Source organism: Branchiostoma lanceolatum, chromosome 15, assembly GCF_035083965.1.
Source record: "Branchiostoma lanceolatum isolate klBraLanc5 chromosome 15, klBraLanc5.hap2, whole genome shotgun sequence".
Classification (NCBI taxonomy): domain Eukaryota; kingdom Metazoa; phylum Chordata; class Leptocardii; order Amphioxiformes; family Branchiostomatidae; genus Branchiostoma; species Branchiostoma lanceolatum.
This window is the reverse complement of record NC_089736.1, coordinates 7,261,271-7,278,399: the sequence shown is the minus strand read 5'-3', so window position 1 is coordinate 7,278,399 and position 17,129 is coordinate 7,261,271. Positions and strand designations below refer to the sequence as shown.

The 17,129-nt window shown below is 41.1% G+C and overlaps 2 protein-coding genes across 11 annotated transcripts; one reads left to right on the top strand and one right to left on the bottom strand.

Moving 5' to 3' along the window:
- The first annotated feature begins 717 nt into the window (after positions 1–717).
- On the top strand, positions 718–13,433 carry LOC136420418 (zinc finger protein 281-like). Of its 8 annotated transcripts, none has more exons than XM_066407323.1 (9): positions 718–836; positions 3,627–3,806; positions 4,587–4,679; positions 6,133–6,304; positions 6,897–7,055; positions 7,443–7,532; positions 8,527–8,792; positions 9,314–9,457; positions 10,117–13,433. In XM_066407323.1, the coding sequence occupies exons 2-9, from the start codon at positions 3,660–3,662 to the stop codon at positions 11,479–11,481; spliced, it is 2,436 nt and encodes an 811-aa protein (XP_066263420.1). In that variant the 5' UTR covers positions 718–836; positions 3,627–3,659; the 3' UTR covers positions 11,482–13,433. The 8 variants fall into 8 exon arrangements, with proteins under 8 accessions (XP_066263420.1, XP_066263418.1, XP_066263421.1 ...); XM_066407321.1 differs by having other exon boundaries at positions 6,112–6,304; XM_066407324.1 differs by having other exon boundaries at positions 4,566–4,679; positions 6,133–6,280.
- Positions 12,619–17,108, bottom strand: LOC136420420 (oxidoreductase HTATIP2-like). Of its 3 annotated transcripts, none has more exons than XM_066407329.1 (6): positions 16,647–17,105; positions 15,840–16,032; positions 15,340–15,438; positions 14,617–14,754; positions 14,336–14,397; positions 12,619–14,112 (listed from the first exon to the last, which is right to left on the bottom strand). In XM_066407329.1, the coding sequence occupies exons 2-6, from the start codon at positions 16,029–16,031 to the stop codon at positions 13,893–13,895; spliced, it is 711 nt and encodes a 236-aa protein (XP_066263426.1). In that variant the 5' UTR covers position 16,032; positions 16,647–17,105; the 3' UTR covers positions 12,619–13,892. The 3 variants fall into 3 exon arrangements, with proteins under 3 accessions (XP_066263426.1, XP_066263425.1, XP_066263427.1); XM_066407328.1 differs by having other exon boundaries at positions 15,331–15,438; positions 16,647–17,097; XM_066407330.1 differs by lacking the exon at positions 15,340–15,438 and having other exon boundaries at positions 16,647–17,108.
- Between the last annotated feature and the right edge of the window lie 21 nt (positions 17,109–17,129).

The window sequence follows — 17,129 nt, the reverse complement described above, 5'->3', positions numbered from 1 at the left end:
ACTGTGTGCCCAGTTTTCACAATATATACAAGCTAGATCATCTCATTTCATGCATTGTCTGCGGTTGTTTTTCATTGAGATTAGTTTGACATGTATATCAACATCTAATTAGAAAAGAGAAAGCAGCCACTTATAATTAATCCTGTAGAGTCATCCTTTGATCATGATGTTTTCATCCAGAACTACGGAACTTCAGGCTTTCATTGGCTTTACTGGGTTTAAGTTGGGAAATCTCACACATCTATCTCCACCTGGGGTCCATTCAGCGTAAACTATCACACACACACAACCACACTCGGGCAGACACAAACACAGACTGACACACTCAGAGACATTCACCTTGGTAGTAAATTCATCCACTGGCCAATTACTTTTGGTATAAACTACTTCCTTTTCCTGTGAAAGACTCACACTTTTTTTGCTGTTATTGTATTTTCATCTTTTTGGCTTCACTCTGCAGACCCCCAATGGGTGCTTAGATTTTTGGGGGAAATGACTGCACAAATTTGACCCACGTCACCATAAAATGATATAAAAAGGCCTAAATGTCAGATATATATGATCATATATCATGCCAGCCACATGTTGTGTAATAACTCAAAAGGACTGGTACTAGGCTGACATAGAAATAAAAACCTTACTTGAATGGATAAATGCATTTATCAAAGATTGGGGCCATTTTTGTATGTATTTTGCTTTTTGTTTTGTTTGAATTTCCCGCCATAAGTCCTTATACGGGCGCCCGCGGGGTTCCCGGCATGCAGTTCGACTCCATGGCGTACTTGTCTGCTCCCCCCACCCTTGTGACCAACCGACGACAATTTCTCTAAATTTTGGTGAGTAATACGCAACAAAACTGACATTTTCAATACTCTTAGGATTGTGTAGTATATCTAGAACCTATGTGTGGTAGTTTTAGTGGAATACGAGTCGTGAAAGTGGAGAAAAATGACGATTTCGTTGTGGATAAACAAGGCCATTTTTGCTGCCTCAGAACGTCTCGATTGCATGCAAATTTGCATGTACACGCAGTGACTACGTGTGCGCCATTGTCTCTTTCCCCTCCGCTGTCTTTATGTCTAATGCTGCAAATATTCCAGGGGCCTTCTATCTTTAAATTCATGCGTTCACTTCGATCCGATGAAAAGGGACATGTGGGAGGGGGGCACCGTCGTCGGCAGGGTGGGAGGGCGCGAGGGGAGGGCGGGAGATCGGGAGAAAATCGGCGAGGGAGAACTGGTGCATTTTTGCGCTGCAAATGGCGCCGCGTGGCACAACCGCATTCTCACAGAGACGGCGCCCGCCTGATATAACACAATATCGGGTTTCCCGGACCCAGAGTTTGCCAGGGTAACGGACAGTGTGTAACCGGTGAGCCAGGCAGGAGGGTAGCGCTAGTGCCCTGCTGAGAGGGGTGGGAGGGGGGCGACTTGAGCCGCCGGTGGGGAGGGCAGGGTGTGGAGTGACACAGATACGGGGACACAACATAAACACGTCGCTTGTGCGTCATATACTAGTACGCGCCAGGTGGTTGTGTGATCATTAGTGTAGGATTCTACCTTTCATGAAAATTTTAGTAGTTAGATTGTAGTTTTCCTGCTTAACTTTTAGGAAACATTATAAAATAATCTGATGACAAAAGCAGGGTTACATAAACCTTTTCCTTTGGAGTTATGAACTTATGTATATGGCCATCAAATGCAGCTCAAAAATGGGCCTACCCGAATAAAGAATAGGCAACAGAATCTGAAAGAGGATGAAGGCAGTTGCCTTTAAAGAAAGAACTTAAGAAGCAAAAGCAGTTTTTTGTTTGTTTAGACTTTAATGTTTAAGTAGTCCTCAAAAGTGTCTAGGATTGCTACCATGGTATATAAGAATGATCATATTCAAAACAAAATTTGTTGATTGGAATATTATCAACTTGCACTCGATTTGGTGTCGGATCAGATTGTGTGTAGAATACTTGTGATAGAAAATATTTGTATTTGAAAAGACTGAATGAAAAATGAGTGCATGAAATGCCCAGACTTGGTTTGTGTCCACAAAAGTGCCCAGGGCCTTATCATATTCCAAGTTGCCAATTTGACATTCTTTAACTGATGTTATTATCCATCCCTGTCATAATTTTTGTTTTAAAACTTATGTATTTGTCACTTACAGCCTTTAGAATAAGGTGATTTGTATATCTTCTGGTGCAATTTTGGTTAGGTGGAACAATGGCAGTAAATTGTACTATGAAATGTTATGACATTGTTTGAAATAATGAACATGAAAGTTTTGAAGTTGTTGGAATTAAAAAAATTCAAATGTATTTGTATATTTTACATTTACATTTTTCTATTGCAGACATATAAATCCCATAACAAATGAGACATCACTACACTACAGTACAGTCTTTTTACGAGATTCCCAACCCACATTTGTATGTAGCTTGAATGACTTTTTCTTGCAACAATCCGTGACCTAAATTCTTGCATCTCAGACCATTTGCTCCTGAAGATCAGTTGGATAGTACTATGATTCCCGTCCCCACACCCAGCACTAATCCTGGCATTAACTCCGCTCCTACATCAAACACTGCAATATTTCAGTGTCTACCTGGCAGATTAACTCTCAGGATGAAGAGTGATACTGTTTCTTTTTTTTCCATCCGACCAACATGTACCACACAAACAAGTTACAACTCTCCAGTGCTGGATATTATCAATTATTACCTTTATCAGTCTATGTTCCACTTAATGTATTTTACTTGTCGCATTTTATTGCTACAATCTACTGAGATTTGCACAACCTATGTACACATGAGAATAGTTCTGATGGATACGTGAAGCTTTAGTTATCAAAGATATCAGTCGCTGTTGACTGACAAAATATGTTGTGGATTACATGTAGGCTTGTTACATGTAGTTAAAAGCAGGAGCAAAATGTCATTTTGTATTACATGGCCCCATCTATAACTTACAAAAATGGAAGAAAGTGTAATTGGAGATAATGTTACTTACATTTGCATGCTCATTTGTATGCATGTCTTATCCTTTGTCATGCTAAATACTTAGAAAAGAAGTCTTCAAGAAAAACGACCTTGCAGTGTCATTTGTCAAATGTATGCAAAAGGTAGAAGTAGCCAGTTTAGTCAAAATTGTGATAATAATAGCTTTATTGCACAACAATTGTCAAGGTATGAAGTATGGCATGACATGTATATAAACTCTGACGTAAATGGAATCATGCTTAATTTGCTTATAGTGAATGTCAGTTATTAAATAGTGAATGGCATTTCCACATTGTATATTCCAAAGTTAAGGCATGGCGTAACATGTAATTTTCTCTTGGTTCTGTCAAGCAATGCACATCTCTAACAGCAATGTCTCCAGCACAATTTTTTTTTTCTGTCCCACTCAATGTTTTGGATTTTCGTTGTTGAATCCGTCATTTTAAGCTTACAAAAATATATTTTCATCAATTTCATGTCAAGATTTTTTGAACATGTGGTGACATTTTTTCCCACCAAACAAATTTCTGTGCTGGAACAGAGGAACGGGTCCTGGAGACACTGTCACAGCCTTGCTCTTTGACCACATGCAAATTTAAACATGAAGTAATTGGAGGCCTTTTTTATGTTTTAGGTGTGCGGAGACAAGGCGTGAGGTGACGTCAGCATGGCGGAGGCCAGCGAGGAGTCTATCGTTCTGAAGATCAAGCAGGCGCTGCTGACCAAGAACCGCTCCGGGGAGGGCTCCGAGATGCCTGTGGAACAGCCCGGGACAAGGGAAATCCTGGTGCAACATGGGAACGGCTCAGCTCATGTAAGGACACTTCTAGATTATGTCTTCTATTCACAATTGTTTATTGAGGATTGGACAAAAAGCAAAATGCTTGTGAGGCTCAGCTCATGTAAGAACGTATACTTTATGTACTTTAATTTATTCACAATAGTTTATTGAGGATTGGACAAAAAAGCAAAATGATTGTAAGGCTCAGCTCATGTAAGAACACTTCTAGTTACTGTTTATGCATTTTGTTTTATTCACAATTGTCAATCGTATTCACAAATGCTTGTAAGAAGCCCTGTCCTCAAAAACATAGATATGAATGTAAAGCAGTTACCTTGGTAAAAACGCAACATACATTAGAATACCAGATGGACACTCTTTGTTGACACTTATACTTCAATTAATGAGAAAAGTTGTGCTCATATGGACATATACTTGTATTGCCTTGTAGGTACAAAGTAAACAGACTTTGTGTGATACAGCTCATATAAAACTGTACTGAAGTGATAATTAGAATGTGACTAGAATGATTTAAAATCTAATCTATGGGTGGACAATAGTTTTATTTATCATTTTGTCATCAAAACTGTGATTACTTTCTTACGATTTGTTGACAATTTTCCATTCCAGTACATATCATCTGTCATTGTATGTAAGGTCAAGAAATCACATGATCATTTTAATGTGTTGTCTGATCTTTCAATTATTCTGTTCTAGCTCACGCTTTGATTTGATTTGATTTGATTTGTTTTGATTCCGAATAACTGACAGAGGGAACCCTTTTGTATAAAGGGTGACGCATCCATATTTCAGGTGCAGACAGTGGAAGTACCTGAACCTGTACAGACGGAAACAGTCATCGACCCAACCGACCAGTTATACGAGACAAAGGAAGAACAAATTCAGGTATCCAAGCGTGGTAATAGATCTCTTGTAGAAGGAACTACAGTAGTACTAACTCTTTGTAAGGTTTAAATGGATTTTTTGCTGTTTTGGTTTTAAATAGTGTCATTTTTGTATCAAAAGTGTTTTTGGTCATGTAAGGGAGTACTCTTTTTTATGTGGAAATAATTCATAAGTTGTTCACAAATAAACAAGATTTATGTACCCCAAATCATGGCACTCTTGAAATAAACAGTTCGGTCGTTATTCGTAAATCATCCGGAAAGGTATAACTTGTCTCTGCCATTTCTTTCTACTTCTATTGTTCCTAGTCATCATACCTTGAATTTAGTATCAGGATTAGATATATCTAAGGACATGATAGGTTGGGAATGTTTGTTGTTATGTTTTATAGTTATATAAATCTGACTGACCAGTACTACATTAGATTAGAAGGTTTGCAACAAAGTAATAAATGTTGATATGCTCCACATGACTTGGGAGCTGAAAATAGTCTAGATGATGTTTGTTTTATTATCTACCAAAAGGAATCGTGAACACAATTGGTAAAGTTGGTAAAGACAGTTTAAGTCCTGTATACAAAGGATATTTATGCTTTGTAGCTTGACATGAAAACTTCATTATATATGATCAGTGTTCTCACCAGGATTTTTTCACAGTGTAGGGGCATCTTTGCGTGGCAAAGCCACATGGCAAGCGCTACAGGTGTGAAGATGAGGGCTGCAAGCAGGAATAATGAAGGGGGGTCCGCGGCATCCTCCCCCTAGAAATTTTGGACTTTAAAACTCTCGAAGACACTATTTCCTGCATTTTGAGGGCTAAAGTTTGTGAAATAAAGCCAAAGTTTTTTACCTTTGCATCAAAACAACAGAAAATCCCCCCTATGCTGGTTGAAACACAGCGTAGGGGCCAGAATCACAGCATAGGGGATCCAAATCACAGCGTAGGGGCCCCCTACGCTCAAATGTCCTGGCGAGAACACTGATGATGATAATTTTTTATGGTATATGTAGTACAGAACTGTATTTGTACTTTTTATAAGAACTATTGTACTAACCAGGCAGTATGTACTAAACCTTGCTCCGTTACCATAACCACCCATGAATACTATGTTTTGATACATGTTGCTTGCTTTACCCTTATCAGCATGAAGCTTGTACATGTAGTTGAGTAGTTGTTTACAAGTCCTGCTTGTACTCATGTTGTGATAACCTGAAGATAGTGTCTGTTAGGGCTGTGTACTGGCACATTGTACCTGTACCTGTAAGATTGTCTATGTACAGGTACGCGAACAAAACCCTCAAGGATACCATATTTTTCATGCAAGTCTTGTGGGTCTAGCTGTACCTAAAAGGTACACAGCCCTAATGTGTGTAGCCTGTGTCTGTCTGCATGCTTGCTGTAACACCCCCCTCTCACCCACCCTGCACTGTAGGATGTCGAAATTTCCTTGCAGCCGGAAGACATCCCACAGAACGAGGAGGTCGTCGTGTCCCAGGAGGACGAAGAAGACGACTACCTGAGCGTCCCGTTGCACGACGGGCGGTCGCCGCGTGCCCGGCGCCACAGCTCCAGCTCCAGCGAAGATAGTAGTGATAGTAGAAGTGAGTCTGAGTCTGAATCCGCAGGTCAGAGTCGGCATCATATTTTCTGTTCAACTTTTGGTTTTGGTTTTTTCCTCTCTTCATCTTTGTTGCTAGGTGTTTTTGCTTTCCTTTTTTCCTGTTTATTTGTAGAAAATTTACAGCCAAATTTGAAATTTGGTCAACTAACTCGGGAAAACTTGGTTTACTCAACGAAATTCTTTGCTCTACATTGTGTTCCTCCTGCTTGTTACTGAAGGCATTTTGAGCCAAATTCTAGTGTATACACTAACTTCTTGTGATTTTATTTTCTTGATTTCAACGTTATAAAGACAAGTACAACACACAGTGGTGACACACTCTACCAGTGTTCACCCAAGTTGTTGCTCATATTAATATCACCCTGTAAAAAATATACATGACATTTCCTTAAATTTGCTTCTTTATGATCAATCCTGGATTATGGAACTGCAACCATGTATTGTATCATTTATTCTATTCTATTCTATCTAAAACAAAATAAAAGACCGCTTCTTCAGTTCTGCACACTTGCTTTCAGAAAAGACTAAGCGGACCACAGACAAGGTCTGCAACATTCTAGTCACTTGACTTGAACACCTTTTTTCCTCCCAAAAAGAAGACATGGTGATTGACCAACAGTCAGCGCCGAGTACGTCGAAGTCTCGCAAGAGAAGCATGAGCAGCGGCACCGGGGAACGTCCACACAGGTGTAACAGGTGTAAGGCTGCCTTCAAGACGTCTTACCACCTCAGGAGACACATCTCTACACATACTGGTAGGTGTGCTTTCCTTCAGGTGTTTCATAGAGTCTAAGATTGTAAGGCCCAAGATGTGATATTGTTTAATAAATTATGTAGATTTTTCAGGCAGTTACCATTTTGAAAGCTTAAACAGCACCATGAATTTTCTTCATACGAATAAATATGTAGTCTGTTTTACCTTAATTCCTGTGTTTCGTTCCTGTTTGTCTTCGGAAATCCATGGGGAGAATTATTATCCTAGTCCAGGAAACTCAGATGACAACTAGAAAAACTGCACATTTTGCAGCTATCTGTGCAAGTAGAGATGTTTCCTACCTTCGTCAGGGGAGTGTGTGCAAAGCTTTTCTGTGGTCTGTGCAAGAAAAAGGAATTGATGGTTGCGTATTTCCAACTTTCCCTAGGTGAATATGCGTACCATTGTCTGGAATGCAGCAAAGGTTTCCGGACCAAGTACCATCTAGACCGTCACCAGATAGTGCACAACAGAACCTGTAAGAGCATCCCTTAAAGGCTAAGTGGCATGGATAACATGGGAACAGACCGAAAGCACCCTTTTCTCTTTAAAACCTAATACAAGTGAATTATGTGGCGTTGTGTTGACAGTTAGGGTGTTTTGCCCCTGACATGCCACCGATGTTGTGCCCTTGAGAAAGGCACTTGACACGACTTTCCTCACTCTACCCAGGTGTAAAAATGGGTACCTGACTTCAGTTGGGGCGGTAAAAGCCGGTGGAGGGAGAAAGTTTGGCTCCACCTTTCAATACCATGCCCTAGACACAGTGGATAACAACCCACTGTCCCTATGGCCTCAAAAAGGCTATAGGACTACCTTTACAAGTGAATTGGATTCGAAACTTGGAGGAAATGTTTTCAAGTGGTGCATTTTGCTGTTCCCCTGTTGTTCATGCCGAAGATTTGGTCTTATTGGATGGTGAAAAACTAGAGTACCTGGGGAAAAAGGCGGTGTCTTTTCCCCTAAACAAGGGTAGGTCTCATATCCTGGACCTTGGCTTCAGGGCTCAAACTTTGAAACCAAAAGTGTAAGACGTCCTATCAGCTTTGGGTTTTACTCTTACCGGACTTGAGTCCGGTAAGGAAAAGATTTTTCTGCAAGATCATTGATGGACATGTTCGAGTCCACGCCAAATTTTGAGCCCTGTGGTTTTTCAGGGCAGGAAAATTCCTTTCTCTGTTTTGCCTTTCCATTCTTGCTGACTGTTGATCTGTAGATGCTGTAAGTGATTGACTAGTTGAAACTTGAGATTTTTTAATTTTGCTAATGGTTGAAGGATGGGGAAGTCAGAGCCCTGGCCTGTGGTTCATGCATGAGGATGTATCGTGCCCACCAAGTGGGACATTTTTGCCAGGTACTCTGTATTTTCCCCTCATTTAAGACCACGTCTATTTCACAGTGCCCCAAAAATGGCGCTGTAAAAGAAGTGATGATTCGTGAAAAAGAACTGAAGTCGTTTTGTATTTCTTCAGGCGATAAACCGTTCCAGTGTGAAGACTGCAACAAGTGCTTCATCCAGAAATACCACCTGAACCGCCACCTCCGCGTGCACAGCGGGGACAAGCCCTACCAGTGTAGCGACTGCGGGGCCTCGTTCGCTCGCTCCGACCGACTGCTGCGCCACAAGCGGCAGAAGCACCCGGGAAGCGAACTGACATTAAGCGAGCAACCGTTCATGAAACACAGCTCCAAGAAGTTCAAGTGTAATTACTGCAAGTTCTCGTCGGTACACAAGAAGGTGATTATGCAGTCTCGTAAAGTCATAATTTGATTTGATTTAAAATTAAAGTAACTGTTACCAAAGGTTTATGTGCACAAGCCTACACAGGGCTCTAAATACTGTAATTCACTTTATCCTCACGGTAGTAATTTTCGCGGTTTAAGGAAAATGGATATATGAAGGAATCATAGATAATTACAACAGGTTTTTCACGGTGATGATAAGTTCACTGTACAGAGGTTACCGTGAAAACAGTGAACATAAAGTTACAGTGAAAGAAACAAGTACCACTTGCATGTGCATCTTGGGGAATAGGGGCATCATACTTTACCGACTATGACTTGGTTGTGTAAGTTGACTATGACTTGGTTGTGTAAGTTGTCTTTTTGGTGCAAGTAATTTTTTATTCATCTGCACCAGCGCAAGTTGACCCAATAATGTATTTTGAGCCCTGCTACACATATTGTAACTTGCATGACAACAACTCCAGTCTGTTTTGGACTTGAAAGGGCTAATAGAAATTGTTTCTGTGCCCCCAGGATGTGGAAAAACATCAGAAGACTCATGAGAGAAGGAAAGGCAAGAAAGGGCCTAAGCTGTCGGCAGCCGTGAAAGCATCCAAGGGTCAAACCAAGGGAGCAGCCAAGCGTAAAAGGAAGCAGCCCAAGCAGATTGGCAGAACTGTAAGTTGCTGAAGTTCTGGAAAAATTATCCTAGAATTATAGCATACATTGTGAAACAATAATGTTTTTGTTTTGACCAGAAAACAGATTGGCAGAACTATACGTTGCCTAAGTCCTGGAAAAATTACCCTAGAATCATAGCATACAGTGTGAAACAATGGTATTTTGGAAACAGAGAAAGCATAGGGCTGTATGTAGACAAATAACCAAGACAGTTTTATGCTGCTATTACAGTAAGACTCTTTTATGTAGGTCACAATAATCTTTGTGTCCTAGATAGTTTTTCAGCAAGGTGATTACAGTATGCTTTGGGATTAGCACATATGATGCGTTGGCTGAAAGAGCTTGTCACTAATACTCTGTTGTTTTATGTGGGGTTGATTTGTCTGACCTAATTTTGTATGGAGTGCCCCACATTCTGCCCCCCCTCCCATCATGCAAGAATAGCTATAATTTGTTTAAAACTGTTATCTTAGCAGAACTAACTTCAGAACTACCTTTTTGTATTCTTAGTTACTCAATGTTTGGAATAATTTATAAAACATCAGTTATTTGTTCAGTCAGTAATGACCTTTGCAACAAGTCATTGAAATATGATATTTTGAATTCACCATTTCCATAGCACATTGGCCAGTGTTAACTGAGTTTTTTTCTTATAGGCTGGGGATGACAGTGATTCAGATTCGGATGGCGACACCAAGCCGAGGAGGGGCAAGGGGGTAGAGGAGGTCTCGCCACGATTCTCTCCCCTCAAGATCAAGATCACCACCACCAAGAAGGGCACCAAGAAGGTCACCAGTAGTAGAGGACGGCCGGCCGGGAAAACATCCACGAGGGGGCAGAAGAGGAGACGCGGAGGCGGGCGTGGCGGGGGTGCTGGGCGTGGCGCCACCGAGGCAAACGTCTACTCCAAAAAGAGGAGGTACCTCAAGGCCGTTGAAGGGAACATGGCAGGAGTCAGCCTGGAGACTGGGAACTTGGAGTCTGAGTCTAAAGGAGAAATCATAGAGACAATAGAGTGTGTGGAAATCAGTCAGGAAACCTTAATCCCATCCTCAGAACCAACCAGGCCGGTCGCCACGATCCCAGACTTAGGAAACCCTACAGGGTTCAGTCATTCCATGGGGACGGGCAAGCCGGCCGCCCAGGGAATGCCGTCGCTGCTTCAGCCGTTCGCTGCCGCCATGACGACGACGGGGAAGGGGCAGTTTGTGAGCGTGCAGCCCCCGACGGGACAGAAGGCCCAGTTACACATACAGGGAGACGTGGCTGAAATCGTGTCAGCACCCGCTGGGGAGGCCACCTCGCAAATCACCATCACCACCCTCCATCAGGGCTTCCCTCAACAACAACATCAACATCAACAACAGGACTTTCACTTTACAAATCCAGGCCAAGGTCAGGTCACAGGGCAAGGGTCAAGCAGGACTTTCCCTTCAACTCAGCCTGACTTTCAACAGGGCCCGCCTCCTAGCTACAGCTATGCAGTCAGCCAAAGTTCCAACCAAGTGGAGGTGCCCCAGCAGCATATAGTTAAACAGGAGGTGGTGTATCCAGTACAGAACCCTCCACCCCTCCAACAGCCCAAAATGGACACTTCCACCACCGTAGGGGAACAGATCCAGTTCACCACCAGTATGGAATATACCAATGAGCAGACTCAGGTGGGGTTGAACAGCAGACAACCGCAGGTCAACATCCAACCCAATCAGGTCACCACGAGTCAGCAGCCCCAGCAGCAGCAATACACCACCACCACCATCTCTCCGCAGCGCGTGCGCGTGGAGAGAATGCCCACCACGAGTCCTGTGTACGGGAACCGGTTTTCCGGGGTGGAAATCTCCCCTTCGCGTCCCCCTCCCAACAGCAATGCACAACAACGCCTACAATTTGAGTCATTCCAAGGCGCGCTGAACAATACTGCGATGCCCCAGCAAATCTTACAGAGCGAAGCCACTTCCCCCACAGACACAAATTTCCCACAGTATCCCGTTCAAACAGACTCCAACCAGTTCCAATCTTGATCCTGTGCTGTAGAAATTATAGAGCGTCATACTTATAGCTTAGTGGCACATGATGTGGTTTCAGGGTGTGAATGAAGATAACCTGTACAAAATCTGAATGTTTCTGTTTGTATTTGATCATGACGTAGGGTTGCAGATTGAATGGAGGGGCAAACCAAAACAGTTACAACTTAATTGGTATTTTCCTCCAGGAACTGATACAATTGTTATACTTAACCCACAATTTTCTCTATGCTTGTATAAACTCGGTAGTAAAGATAGTCTGAAATCAAGAATTGTTACTGTTATGCATATCGTTTCATAATGTTTGCTATATGTAACAGGTCTGTTTTTATTCGAACGGACTCCCCAAAGTTGTGGTATCTATTCCTGCTTTTGTACATATTATTGTATACTTAATTGGATTTTTTCATTTTGCAAGGAATGGTCTTCAGTGGTAACCTAGCCTGTTGTTGTGTTGAATTATATGTATGTTATGGAAGTAGAAGAATGTCCCCCTGAGACTAGAGTTTTTCCGACAGGCTGTTTTCACAGTGTTCCAACATCTTTAGTGTTAATATAGGCACCCCTCTGGTCCCATTTCCAAAGCTATGACTTACACTGTATTTGTGCTAACATCCTCTTAGACACTAAAAATCCAGGTCCTGACACAACTAAATGTAAAATCATCTTCATAACAAACTACTTTGTTACACTCACTCCGTCTCAAGAGGAAACAAGTTGTCCACCTTGATTTTAAGGATACTACAGGGGTAATTTTTAATGTCATACATTGATTGCTTGTTCAGACGGTCCAAAACTTTGTCAAGTCACGCGGAAGCCACTTTTGGAGAGAGTCATTTATCTCAAGAAATTGGCAAGAAGTTGATCTGGAAATAGTTTGTGTACATGTTTGTGTTCACTGGCATATCAACAGAAAACTAACAGCACTATCATTGAAATCAATTGATTCTAGACAAAACATAGTGACCAGTTTGGGTCCAGATAGTACCTTTTAAAGTGTGTACTACTTTTCCTGTGGATGTGTGAACACTGAACTCTATAGGTACTTACAACCATTAAAACTGTACACTTAGTTCTATAGAGGTATCAAGGGGTTGTTTGTGGTCACATCGATTCAAGAAATGAAAGAGGAACTACTTGTGATAGTTTTTATTTTTTGAGAGTAACATTGTGTAGTTGTGAATTGTCCATGTGATCCTGGTGTTAACATGAACCCAAGGTTGTTGATTGAAATTATACCACAGAGTTGTAAGGATGATATGGAGTTGTTCTTTTTGTACAGAAAGTTGCCTTACAATGGATGTGTTAATGTGTCCACTGCTAAAACTTCCTTTTCTACCACACTAAATTTGTTTCCTCTACGAGATATCCGCTTGTACATGTTATGTAAGCCAGCAACTAGAGTAGGAATTAATAATTAGAGGAACCTGATTTTAATTTTCCCCCCCTGAAAGCATAGTGTGGTATGTTACCATGACACACCTTTCTAGATGGCCTTAGGAGGCAAGTTTAAAATTCGTCTGGGTTGTGTAGTGTGTCAAGAAATATCCTTATTTACACGATTGCATCAAATGACTTTAAATTTTAATATGTTCCGCACACCTCAACAAAGATCCACACTCAGTATTATGCAAATACTCAAAATGAAGAAGCTCTTCTGAGTAGTATGCGGTCTACACTAAGAGTTGGTTTGAATTAGAAATGAATTTGTGGCACGGATATGTTAAAAACGATAGTTCACCTTTCGTATGTTTGCATCAGCAAACTACTGTACATACAGGCTTGCAGTGGCAGGATTTGAATGTGATTGTGTATGCTTGATTTTTGTTGTAATTTTAAGGGGGGGGCAGAAATAGCCATAATGGACACAACTATCTGTTCAATCATAGTCTAGTTGGACCAAAATGTACATTTCTCATTACAGGTGGGAATTAAAATCCAACACTTAACTTGTTTGAATGATTTTTATTTTTTGATAGTTTTGGGAAGGCAAGTCAAGATATTTTTGGACCGTCTTTTGACCAATACCTCCAGATATACTCCCTGCATGGGGTGTGGGTTTTTGGAAACACACACACAAAATTGATGGCGATTCATGTATTACATGAGCTCTAAGTCAAAAGACACTAAATATTTTCCAAAATACATAATACCCAGAAAAAGAGGTACATTCACCAGTCCAACATTGATGTTTTCTGAACCATACATGTAGAGTAGTGGTGGACTAGGCCAGTTAAAATGTTTTGATTCCCTAGACTTGTTCCATTAACCTTCAGCACACTGAAGTAGCCGCTTGGCACCCAATTCTCTATTGGTTACAGAGTTATGCAGCAGGGAAAATTTAAAACTGCTTATAGGTTATAAACACTTAACTTTTTCCCAAGAATACGTGAGATACACAAAAGCAACTATTTCTCACATTCCTTTCCATTTGCCACTCGATGAATGCCCTTGTTATCGATAATCTTGACTGCGTCTTTACTTGGTTCCAACACAGTGTTAACCATGGCCTTGCCGATTGTTTCGGCAGGTACAGACATAAGCGTAGGTTTGAAGTAGATGATGGGAGCCAACAACATGCGGCTGATCCGCCTTGAAAACTGTGGGTCTGCTTGTGCAAGGATCAGCCTATTGGGATGGAAACAAGACGTTGGGTATAAATGTTCCTGTTGGATGCTGTATTTTTGTTATGTCAGAAAAATGGTTAAAGATCAGGTTTAACATCTGGTCAACAATACATATATGTCTGATACAAGCATGTTATGTTTGACAAAGTCTAAAAAAAACGCTACTACCGAACTGCTAATGATAGCATTACTCACAAGAACAAAATACAGTACCTAATAATTACCATGGTCGGAAAATAGATAAGTTCTGGAAGCCCATATCTGTACACTCAGCCTCTACCTCACCCTGAAAAGGAAAATATCGTAAAACGTTAACGGTGGTTCAATGAAATTGTGTTGAGGTGAAAATGGATGAATTAACAGTATAGTGTCCAGTTGGTATGTAGGCCAAATACACCAGCACTACCGTTATCAAGAACTAGACATGACTAAACAATGAATTTTGGTAACAACATATTTGTTAATAGATAAAACTTGACTTCTATGAATGATTTAAGATGAATACCTTCAGTCTCTTGTGCATCATCATCGAGTCCTTGTCTGCATCGCCGGCAGATGTAAGAACAAAGTGGCTGCAGCCTCCAGCTTTGGCTAGTTCTGCTACTTTCACAATGTAGTCATGATTCGATTTTTGGTATACCTCCTGACAAAGAAAACAAACCAACACATTCTATTGTTTCTGGTCATGTGAACTGAATCATAGTTTCTATAGTTAAACCAAGGAGGGTTCAAAGTCTGTTAACCTTCTCTCTGCTAAGGTAGCCTTATGGCATCTAATTTGTATTCATCAGTTTTACAAGGCTTTCCATCAAGGAAAAATTAACCCTCCTTGGTTGAAGCTGAACTGCCTTAACCTTTCCACAGCCAAAGTAGACTTTTGCAACAAATTTGTATTGGTTTAAGAGTTAAAAGGCACTGAAAAGTACTTATCACAACAGACATAATATTGGCTATACTGTACATGTAGTTTTCTAACTACCCAAGAAGACCACTCAGGGAACTGATAGAATTCTGGACCTGGACCTGAATTTTCTGTACCGGTACCCACTCCTAGTCTGCCCCTCTATTTCTTACTTTGCTGTACTCTCCAAGCAGAGCTAGGGTTTCGGCTAAGGGGTTTGCGACACAACAAAAACGATGACAAAGTAGAAGGCATGACAAAAACGCCTAAAAACATGTTAAAAACCAGCCGAAACCCTAGCTCTGCTTGGAGAGTAACTTTGCTGACAGTTCCTTTGGGTGCTCCAAGACAGGCAAAGCCCACACTGTGACCCTTGAACTCATCTGCATAATCCTCCAATTTCTCAAAGTCCACTATCTTCTGTTCCTGCAATTTAAGGACAGTATAAGGTTAACTTTCCCATATTCTATTTATCGAAAGTGTAAACTCAAGCCATAGTTACCCTTCAGTTCACTGGAACTGATGTAAAGATGTGCATTTTCAATTCTCATATGATTGTTTTTGTGTTTAAGTTCTTCGGGAGCTTACCCCCTTGGCTACTAATGTCTCAAACCCGAACTTGAAACCACCGCCAACACTCCATTTTCTCCCTACCGCGAAATTAAAACCATGCATACTTAAACACATTTACAGTAATTTTGCAAGACTACCTGGATTTCTGTTATGAATTTCATCACTCAGATGTAAGATTTAAAATTTCATGTCCCTTGCCAGCAGTCAGCATATTTACAAATACGTAGTACTAGTAAAATATAACATCAACCTACCAGCATGTTGTATTTCTCCCCTTGGTACTTATCAACGTTCCTTCGACCAATCAGAACCACCTTCTGGAAGATGTTCCGGTTCACAAGTTCTTCAACCAATGCCATGCCAGTTCTACCTGTATGTCCCACCACAAAGGCCGTCTGATTGGTTGATCTGAACTCCGCTTCCTTTCCTGGGGCTGCTTCTGCCATTCTGTCAAATATTTACATTCAGTAATTACTTAGTGAATGGAAGTTAAAACAAGAGTCGGTAGGACTCAAGCATTCATGAAGTAATCATGGTGTTTGCAATGTGGGTTTTAGGTGTTTGATGAATTCTTTACCAGGAATAACAGTTTCCCTAAAGCCTGTTTCCATTTTTGACCAGGCATATTGTTTATTGTAACACTAGGCAGTATTAAACCAAGACAGTGTAGCAAGCCAAAGCCTAACCTCTGCTTGGAGAGTATGTAATTGGCCCAGCTTACTGGTGCCAGATGTGGACAGTACCACACCTTTGAGATGGGGGTGTGGTTCTGTAATGTTAAATTACCTAGAAATACTGGTTCGGTGCCCAAACCCAACGTGCATCATCTCAACCATACTAGCAGACGACATGACAAAGTATATACAAATGCAACAAAGGGATCTTGAGTTATAGCTGCGAACACACAGGCACAATCGGGCCACAATATCGCTTCATGGAGGTGACAAACAAACGTTATTCAGATATCAACCTCCAGATGTGAATTTGCTGCAAATTTGCTCAGTCATCCCAATCGTGTGGGTGAACTCTGATAAACTTGCAACAAAACCTCCAAAGCATACCTGCAAAATTCTTCTTGTCTCTGATCAGTGGGAAGAATTGCAAACCAGGTGACCAAAATTCCCTAAGAGACCTACAAAACTTGCAAAGACTGTGGCTCCAATCTGAAACATAGGGTCGAAGAACTCCAGATGTGTCCTGCTAATGTTGTTTACACTGCAGACACTCCAGCCCCTCCCATTGAGGTCAAGGTCAGGTACAATAATAGTGCAGTGACCGCACCACACTTTTGTATCCCTCCACAGGTAATAGTCCTTCAAGTATAATACCACATATTTTTCTGGGAATCAAACATGATACGTTTTTCCATTTTCTTACATATTATCAGGATCGTGTTGCTTGCATACAGATCAGTGTTGTTTCATAATACTGAGCTTGATTTGATTTTGATTGAATGTTGTATGCCAGTGGTGAATGACTGGCTGGGCATGTAATGTGAGGTGACTGCAGTTCTATTCTGCTTTGCTAGAGGTCACCCATACACG

What these genes read in the sequence shown, in the direction of transcription:
- LOC136420418 (XM_066407319.1), top strand. Translation starts at nt 3,660, where the DNA reads ATGGCGGAGGCCAGCGAGGAGTCTATCGTTCTGAAGATCAAGCAGGCG. An exon ending in CAAAGGAAGAACAAATTCAG is followed by an intron (nt 4,680 to 6,111) that starts GTATCCAAGCGT and finishes CCTGCACTGTAG; the next exon opens with GATGTCGAAATTTCCTTGCA. An exon ending in ACACATCTCTACACATACTG is followed by an intron (nt 7,056 to 7,442) that starts GTAGGTGTGCTT and finishes AACTTTCCCTAG; the next exon opens with GTGAATATGCGTACCATTGT.
- LOC136420420 (XM_066407328.1), bottom strand. Translation starts at nt 16,031, where the DNA reads ATGGCAGAAGCAGCCCCAGGAAAGGAAGCGGAGTTCAGATCAACCAAT. An exon ending in TGATGCACAAGAGACTGAAG is followed by an intron (nt 14,398 to 14,616) that starts GTATTCATCTTA and finishes TTTCCTTTTCAG; the next exon opens with GGTGAGGTAGAGGCTGAGTG. An exon ending in TTATCTATTTTCCGACCATG is followed by an intron (nt 14,113 to 14,335) that starts GTAATTATTAGG and finishes CCATCCCAATAG; the next exon opens with GCTGATCCTTGCACAAGCAG.